This window comes from Pleurodeles waltl, chromosome 5 (assembly GCF_031143425.1).
Source record: "Pleurodeles waltl isolate 20211129_DDA chromosome 5, aPleWal1.hap1.20221129, whole genome shotgun sequence".
Classification (NCBI taxonomy): domain Eukaryota; kingdom Metazoa; phylum Chordata; class Amphibia; order Caudata; family Salamandridae; genus Pleurodeles; species Pleurodeles waltl.
In genome coordinates, this window is record NC_090444.1 from 690,070,653 (window position 1) to 690,080,172 (window position 9,520).

The 9,520-nt window shown below is 42.9% G+C and overlaps 1 protein-coding gene across 1 annotated transcript in view; it reads right to left on the bottom strand.

Annotated features, from left to right (window-relative positions):
* The window catches only part of RPF2 (ribosome production factor 2 homolog), an 84,276-nt gene extending 76,785 nt beyond the window's left edge, over positions 1–7,491 (bottom strand). The window contains exon 1 of the mRNA XM_069234605.1: positions 7,349–7,491. Within this exon, the coding sequence (XP_069090706.1) occupies positions 7,349–7,374 (26 nt within the window). The 5' untranslated portion in view covers positions 7,375–7,491. The remainder of the gene's footprint in view (positions 1–7,348) is intronic.
* Between the last annotated feature and the right edge of the window lie 2,029 nt (positions 7,492–9,520).

Below are 9,520 nucleotides of genomic sequence, written 5' to 3' on the forward strand. Positions count from 1 at the left end.
GTGCTTTTTCAGAAGGAGCCCTTATTTCTTTCACAGACAGCCACCAAGTACAGGGCGAGGGTAACTTTCTGATCCCGTGTCCTCATTGATGTCTGCAATGTTTTCTGACACATTAGACCGCATGAAAGCATTAAAAGTTCTGGAAACTCATACAGGCTTTAACTATAAACTCAGGATAGATCCCCTTACTCTTGAGAGAGTGGGTGAGCCAGCAAATTAACAGGGAAAGTAGATCCAGTCTTGCTTTGCTCTTAGAACCTGTGCATGAGCTAAGCCCTGAAACTGTTTGCTCTGTAAATCATACAATAAACATCACATAAAATATGACAGTCTTCTAAATTAAAACATTTATTTCTTCAGCATGCAGAAGCTTTGGCATTTATATGTCACATTACAGCACAGCATTAAGTACTTACTAAAAGTGAATGTTTTTAAACATGAACTTAAAACCATTCCTGCCCCCACCCTGGTAACAGGGCCATTAGTCAACTAAGAGGCAAGACAGTTGTCATGTGAACCCTGTAGGTGCCTACATTGTTAGAGTAATAGCAACATTATAGTCTAATAATTCAAACACAACAGGTTTCTGTATAGCTTGTATTCTAAACCCACATATTTGAAAGTGCCTTCATTTGCAATAATGAAAAAAAGGGGGTTCGTAAAATAAAAGATTTGCCTTTGGTTAGCCCAGAAAGCTACAATTAATCCAGGTTTTCTGGTTTCACTTTGAACAAATTTGCCTCTCCCTCTTACCTCAAATGGTAATACTTTGTTTTTACCTTTTTGTGCACAAGTATAGAGCAATGGTGAGAGGCACAAACCACATGAAAGCTCAGCTCTTTCTGGTTTTGAGATTCCAAAAGGACCTCCAGCTAAGCCAGACCCAGGTTTTAGGTTTGAGCCTGGTCTGTGCTTTAATTTCAGTGGCTCAACCACTTCCAATTCTTGACAATCGTACACATCTTATTAGGTTGGGAATTAACTACTTCGTTACAGAACTGGTCACATGTTGAGCTACCCAGGACTAAATCAAGCACAAAGTTAAAAGTGATGTCTGTGAGAGCTACATCATTCTCGTTAAAAAAAAAAAAAAGACTTAAACCCCAAACCCCTATGAGATTTCAGACAATTAGTCCAAGAAATTTGTATCTACTGAATTAAACTACAACTGAAAAATCTAAAAGTGATCTGATTTTGTTGACAGTTGACCTTACCGCAGCAAACTGACTTCCAGCTCCAAAAAATGTAGTCACATTACCCCAATATTAGCAGACCTACACAGACTACCACTGGAGACAAGAATCAAGTTCAAACTCATTAAATCAATCAAAGATTTGTAGAGCGCAGTTAATCACCTATATGGTCACAGGGTGCTGTATGTGGGTGTGCTGCTCAGTCGTAGAGCCAGATCTTGAGGTCCTTCCTGAACTGCTACAGTGATGCAGTCTGCCTGAGCTTGAGAGGTAGTGTGTTCCATGTCCGGGCTGCTAGGTAGGAGAAGAATCCTCCTCCTGCCGTACTTTTCTGGATCTTGGGGATGGCTGCAAGGGGCGAGCTGGGAGGAACAGAAACCTCTATTGGGTAAGTAGAAGGTGAGCCGCTGGTTGAGGTATGCCTGTCGTATGTTGTGCAGTGCCTTGTAGGAGTTGATCAGGAGTTTGTATGTGATGTGCTTGTTGACTGGGAGTCAGTGTAGGTCTCTTAGGTGGGAGAAGATGCGGCCATGTCGGCGATGTCCTGGATGAGTCTAGCTGCTGCATTCTGGTCTCTTTGTAGTCTTGATTGAAGTTTCTTGGTGATGGCAGCAAAGAGTGCATTGCTGTAGTCCAGTTTGCTAGTGATGAGTGCATGGGTGACTGTTTTTTCCTCATATCGGGGGAGGGGGGGAGGGGAACGCATTTGAAAATCTTCCACAGGAGTTGGAGGGCGTGGAAGCATGGCGAAGAGACGCTGTTGACTTGGCGGGTCATCAATAGAGAGGAGTCCAGTATGATGCCTAGGTTGAGTGCATGGTCAGTGGGTGTTACCCAGAGCAGTAGGCCACCAGGAGTCGTTTCAGGCAGAAAGGGTGGAGCCGATCACTAGGATCTCTGTCTTGTCTGAGTTGAGCTTAAGACAGCTGGCCTCCATCCAGGTGAAGACTGCTCTCATACTGTTGTGGGAATGCCTCTCGGCTTGAGCAGAGTCCGTGGGTAGGGAGAGGATCAGTTGGGTGTTGTCAGCATAGAAGACTATGCTTTAAGTCTATCCAACTGCAACAACTTAATCATGGAAAATCCTCAGAAGCAAAATAAATGTTAATGCCGCAAGAAGGTGAACCAGAGCAGCACCTTCAATATGGAACTAGCACTCCCGCAAACTAAGCAACCAGGAAAACATACTACAGTTCAGCAAACAATTGATTACCTTTTTGTTCAACTTTTTTTGTATTTCATAATACTCTACAAAGATTCTTCACCTTCATTACATTAAAAAAAAAAAAAAACTTTGCAGCAACAAAGTCATAATTACTATATGTACTACTGCTTCTTAACATGCTTTCGCATACAAATTTCAGTTTTCTGTAATGCGGTTCGGTTTAAACCATCTGATCTCGCACTCACCCTCTGCTAAGACAAGTGATGTGAAGAAAATATAACAGTGATAAACTAAAAACCCAGTAAAGAGTCTAAGCCTTTTAGACTTTAACAATTGTGCTGCAGATTAAGCTAAGGCTGACAGACCTAACTACTTTGACTGTAACTTCTCCTAACTTCAGTCGACTAAAGTAACTCCACATGATAAATCTATGCATTGTCCTGTTACTGCTCAAGAATTACCCTCTATTTAATCTTAGAACATTTTTATGAACTCTACCCAAACTTGCTAATGCCCTAAAGCACTAACACTGTTGATATGCACAGAAGGTCGTGGATAAATGCTTTGTTAGTGGTGAGACAACTGGGTCTTCTTTGCAACGAGAGGACAAAGAAGCAACCAGAAGTCTAAAAGGATCCAACTAAAGGAACTGACATATGTAGGTATAATCAAGTCAATGTGAGTCAACTTAAAAGACCATCCTCACACAAACTACACTTAGTCGGGCACAGGAGGGGAAGACATGGAGGAATGGGGGGGGGGGGGGGGGTTAGATAAGGGACACGACAACCATAACTAACACAAGGCAGCACCATACGACTCTAGCTCATCAGTTTTAGCCAATAATAATTGACAAACAGCACATGGGGGGAGGGAAAAAAGGAGCACAGAGGCTGGGGCCATTTCCGACCCCTAAGATATGATGGGAGCCGAACAACACCAGAACTGCCGAATATTAGGAGCCCTTAGGAAGTATGATATAACAGTTGTGAAGTTGTTAAGAAATGTATCATAAATCAAACCAATAAAAATCTGTTAAAAAAAAAGAAAAAGAAAGACCACCATCCTCACACAAGTGCACAAAACCAAGGCATGCACAGAAGGGCTCATCAAACCAACACTCACATCAGTAACACCAAACAGTCTGCAGCTTTAACTCCCAGCGTGCCTGTTACGAGCTGGTCTCGTCCTCTGCCACAGTTCCTGTGTGGAGAGGACAAGACCAGCTCGTCTTGCACCTGGCCAAGGGTGGGCCTTCCCCCCCCCCCTACACACACACACCTCTCAGTGATGTCTGATGACGACAGCACGCTATCGCACATTGAACTCAGAGGTCACCTCCCATCGGCAATCATGAACCAATCAGGCTGCAGAAATGTCCACTAAGCACCAGGGCGTGTGTGGTGTGTCTATTTGGCAAGGGGCGCTCCTGAGGGGCAGGGGGGTGGGCGGCAAATAATAATTAGGCCTTTTCTGAACCTACTAGACACCAGGAAATATATATATTTTTTTTCACATCAGTTTCACATAATGGGAGCGACCCCTTAGGCAAGAGTCGCTCCCCTGGGGGGGCAAATTTATTTTAGGCCATTTCTGTCGCCTATTTTAATTAGGCCAATCTGCTTTCAAGGGGGGGCAGAAAACACTAGGCATCTGGGATTTTTATTTTTTATGTTATGGGGAGCTGCTCCCTAGGCAAGGGTCGCTCCCCTGGGGGACAAATTTATTTTAAATCATTTCTGCCCCCATCGGCCTATTTCTACTTAGGCACCAGGGAATGGTGTGTGTTTTTTTTTTTTGGGGGGGGGGGGGGGGGGGGTGGGGGGGCCTGGACAGGGTCGCTCCCCATGGTGGCACATAAATGTTGGCCATTTCTGACCCCCTATGGGGTAGATCGGCTGATTTTTTTTAAGGCCCATCGGCCCCCACCCCAAATAAATGGGGACAAAGTTGTTCTGCCAGGGAATTAAAAAAAAAAAAAAAAAAACAAGTGGAGTGGTGGCTACCAACCAATATGGACATGGTTATGCCCCCACCCCAACTGAAGCTCTCCCCTGCAAACTAAAACATCTTATCCCATGGCAAGCAAGAGGACATTTGATTATTCTGGGCTTTGGTTTTACATTTGGGCCACGAGAGCTTGTCTAACTCTCAAAATCGTCCCACTTGGAGTGGTGAGGGCTGCACTTTTGGACTTTGGGACGCTGTGATGTAGCAAAATCTATGAGACCTAGACACATCATAAAACTTAACATCTGGGTGAGTCCAGTGTGGTGTGCTTCACACACACACCCGGCACCATTTTCCTACCCACAATTCCCTGCAAACCTCCAACTTTGCTTGAAATCACACATTTTTGCGATGAAACCTTCCAGAATATGCAGAAATCCACAAAATTCCTACCACTCAGCATTGTCGCATCTGTAACTATAGAATTCTGCCCCACTTGTCAGCTTAAAAACATTTTTTTCCAAACTGCCCTTTTGGACCCACTTTGGTTCACCCTTATTTGCAACATGTTTTTGGCTCTTCCCTGTCACAGCATTTGGCTCACCCACACAAGTGAGATATCATTGTTACTGGGAGACTGAGGGGGAACGTTGGGTGGTAGGAAATTTGTGCGGTGATCCCACACAGAAATGTGGGAAAAAGGTGATTTTATTTTAGATGGTTTGCTGAGGATTCTGGGTAAAAAATAAAAATAAAAAAAATAAATAAATAAAAAAAACACACTGGGAGATCCACGCAAATCACACCTCCGTGGACTCGCTCGGGAGTCTAGGTTTCAGAACTTTTTGGGTTTGGTAGGTTTACCTAGATGGCTGCTGAGCCCAGGACCAAAAACACAGGTGCCCCCTGCAAAAACATTTAGTTTTGCATTTGATAATTTTCATGTATCCACATTATGTTTTGGGGCATTTCCTTTACAGGGCACTGGTAGATGGAGGTTTGTGGCTCCCCTCAGATTACAGAACTTTGCAGCACTGAAATGTGAGGAAGATTTTTGCCAAGTTTTTAGGTTTGCTAAGGATTCTGGCTAACAGAACCTGGTGGGAGCCCCACAAATCACCCCATTCTGAATTCTCCTAGGTGTTTAGTATTCAAAAATGTATAGGTTGCCAGGTTTCCCTAGGTACCGGCTGAGCTAGAGGCCAAAATCCACAGCTAGGCACTTTCCAAAAAACACGCTAGATTTCAATGTAAAAATGGGATGTGTCCATGTTTTTCCTGTAGCGGGCATTAGGCTTACCTACACAAGTCATGTACCATTTTTATCGGGAGACTTGGGGGAACACAGAATAGCAGAACAAAAGTTCTTCCCCCTTCTCTTTCTCTACATTGTTTCCTAACAAATGTAAGGCAGTGTGTAACAAATATGCCTATTTGAGAAATGCCCTGTAATTCACATGGTAGTATGGGGACCCTGAAATTCAGGGATGTGCAGATAACCACTGCTACTCAACACCTTATCTTGTGCCCATTTAGGAAATACCAAGGATTCCTTGATACCTATTTTTCACTCTTTACATTTCACCAAATGAATTGCTGTATACAATGAAAACCCACTGCCAGGTGCAGATCCTTTATTGGCTCTGGGTACCTAGCGTTCTTGATGAACCTACAAGCCCTATATATCGCTGCAACCAGAAGAGTCAAGCTGACGTAATGGTATATTCCGTTTGAAAATTTGACATCGCAGTTAAAAGTTAGAGTAAAACGTGGAGAAAAATGGCTGGGTTTTTTCACCTCAATTTCAATATATATTTTTTTTTTATATCAGCTGTTATTTTCTGTAGGAAAACCTTGTAGGATCTACAAGAATGACCCCTCGCTGAATTCTGAATTTTGTCTACTTTTCAGAAATGTTTAGCTTTCCGGGATCCAGCATTGGTTTCACATTCGTTTCTGTCACTAACTGGAAGGAGGATAAAAGCACACAAAAATAGTAAAAATGAGGTATGTCCCAGTAAAACGCCAAAATAGTGTTGAAAAATGTGGTTTTCTGATTCAAGACTGCCTGTTCCTGAAAGCTGGGAAGATGGTGATTTTAGCACCGCAAACCCTCTGTTGATGCGGAGGGGGGGGGTGGGGGAGGAGAGGACACAAGCCTTTTTCTGCAGCCCTTTCGCCCCCCCACCTTTTTTTTTTTACTTTTTGCTGTATTTTGGCTAATTTCTTGGTCTCCTCAAGGGGAGCCCACAAGCTATGGGTACCTACAGAATTCCTAGGATGTTGGGAACATTAAAAAAAAAAAAAAAAAAAAGACAAATTTGGCGTGGGTAGCTTACGTGACAAAAAGTTGTGAATGCCTAAGTGCAAACCTCCCCAAATAGGCAAAAAAAAAAAAGTCCTAGCACCTGAGGGGGGTGGGAGGAAGAGGCCCCAGGCAGGGAATAGGGTTCCAAGAGATCACACAGTGAAACAAACAAAAACAACTTACTCGAGGGTGCCAACATTAGAAGTAAACACTTCTTACACAACTTTAATTTTCGCGACACATGTATTAAGTAAAACGTAAATGTTCGGGGGGGGGGGGTGGGGCAAGAATAATAGAAAAGGCATCCAACTGATGTAGAAAAATATTCGCCAAAAAAAAAAAAAAAACGCTTTCTGAAATAAGGAGTATTACCACACACCAACATTTTCCATCTCCGAATTAAGTAATTCATCCATTCTTGAGGTTTTCGTTTAAGTTGGGAATTTGTAGTAATGCATTTGTGAGCAAACAAACGGCAAGTATCCGAATGGAAAGAATACATGAGGACTGATTCGGGTACACATACCAGAATCAGACACATTTAAAGTTCTAGGTTACTCCTTAAAATTATGATGCATGAACCTTACAAACAGTGCTCCTCCCAGAAAACATGAGTTGTGACACGTTGCTGCCCAAAGCAAACATTGCACTCAAAAACACAAGGTATGTAATCGCAATAACAGCAGCCTTCCCTCCCGGACCATGTCAGTGAGCAGAGCACATAGCACTTACACTACACGGTCCAACGCTGAGGGCATGATGACAATTTAGCTTCCGTCTCGGTAGTTACTGGAGAGACCTGCGCACGTGTAGAAAACCAAAATGCAGCTTTCCGACGCTTGAAGAAAACCTGCGCGCCGTCGCTGAGCAATGACGTCAAGTCACGAATTCTTAAACCAGTCGTTTCGTTGAGGCGGCTACAGCAGCCAACAACTGCAAACCCGTTTAAAGATGGCAGTTGGTTCAGGTTGTGTTGTCAAAACTAAACTCCTTACGTTTTCTCTTCGGGAGCACTATTGCTGTGTCAATTAATTCAATAAAGCCGCATTTAGAGTAATATTACTGTTATTGCAAGCAAACGTTTTTTAATTTGTCGGGGTGGCTTTAGAACAGGCTCGTTATCTCACACAAAACGCGATTTATTTCGAATTTGTTTATAATTTTTCCTAGTTTGGGTAAAAAAATGTATTTACAAATGAGAGAAACACACTGCTTTCAATGAGTCTAGGTCGTCCTTGTTGTTAGGGGCTCTCTGAATTGGTTGGTCTACCTTTTCAAGATGGCCGTCAAAAAGATACCTTATTACTGGCGGCCACGGTGCTGAAACTGGAACTTAACCCCTTCGCTGCCAGGCATTTTCCCCCCTCCTGTGCCAGCCTTTTTTTGGGGGGCTTTTTGGGGCAGTTCGCGCTTAGGCCTTCATAACTTTTTGTTCCCATAAGCTACCCACGCCAAATTTACGTCCTTTTTTCCCCAACACCCTAGGGATTCTAGAGGTACCTAGACTTTGTGGGTTCCCCAGAAGGATGCCAATAAATTAGCCAAAATACAGTGAAAATTTCTTTTTTTCAAAAAAATGGGGAAAAGGGGCTGCAGAAGAAGGCTTGTGTTTTTTTCCCTGAAAATGGCATCAACAAAGGGTTTGCAGTGCTAAAATCACCAGCTTCCCAGCTTTCAGGAACAGGCAGACTTGAATCAGAAAACCCAATTTTTCAACACAATTTTGGCATTTTACTGGGACATACCCCATTTTTACGATTTTTTTGTGCTTTCAGCCTCCTTCCAGTCAGTGACAGAAATGGGCATGAAACCAATGCTGGATCCCAGAAGCCGCAACATTTCTGAAAAGTAGAAAAAATTCTGAATTCAGCAAGGGGTAATTTGTGTAGATCCTACAAGGGTTTCCTACAGAAAATAACAACTGGAAAAAAAAAAATTGAAATTGAGGTGAAAAAATCCGCAATTTTTCTCTACGTTTTACTCTGTAACTTTTCCCTGCAATGTCAGATTTTTTAAAGCAATATACCGTTACGTCTGCTGGACTCTTCTGGTTGTGGAGATATATAGGGCTTGTAGGTTCATCAAGAACTCTAGGTACCCAGAGCCAATAAATGACCTGCACCCTGCAGTGGGTTTTCATTCTATACCGGGTATACAGCAATTAATTTGCTGATGTATAAAGTGTAAAAAATAGCTATCAAGAAAACCTTTGTATTTCCAAAATGGGCACAAGATAAGGTGTTGAGGAGCAGTGGATATTTGCACATCTCTGAATTCCGGGGTGCCCATACTAGCATGTGAATTACAGGGCATTTCTCAAATAGACGTCTTTTTTACACACTCTTATATTTGGAAGGAAAAAATGTAGAGAAAGACAAGAGGCAATAACACTTGTTTTGCTATTCTATGTTCCCCAAAGTCTCCCGATACAAATGATACCTCACTTGTGTGGGTAGGCCTAGCGCCCGCGACAGGAAATGCCCCAAAACACAACGTGTACACATCCCATTTTTTGAAAGAAAACAGAGGTGTTTTTTGCCAAGTGTCTACCTGTAGATTTTGGCCCCTAGCTCAGCCGGCACCTTGGGAAACCTACCAAACCTGTGCATTTTTGATAACTAGAGACCTAGGGGAATCCAAGATGGGGTGACTTGTGGGGCTCTGAATAAGGTTCTGTTACCCAGAATCCTTTGCAAACCTCAAAATTTGGCTTAAAAAAACACATTTTCCTCACATTTTGGTGACAGAAAGTTCTGGAATCAGAGAGAAGCCACAAATTTCCTTCCACCCAGCGTTCCACCAAGTCTCCCGATAAAAATTATACCTCACTTGTGTGGGTAGGCCTAGCGCCCGCAACAGGAAATGCCCAAAAACGCAACGTGGACACATCAAATTTTTTTAAAG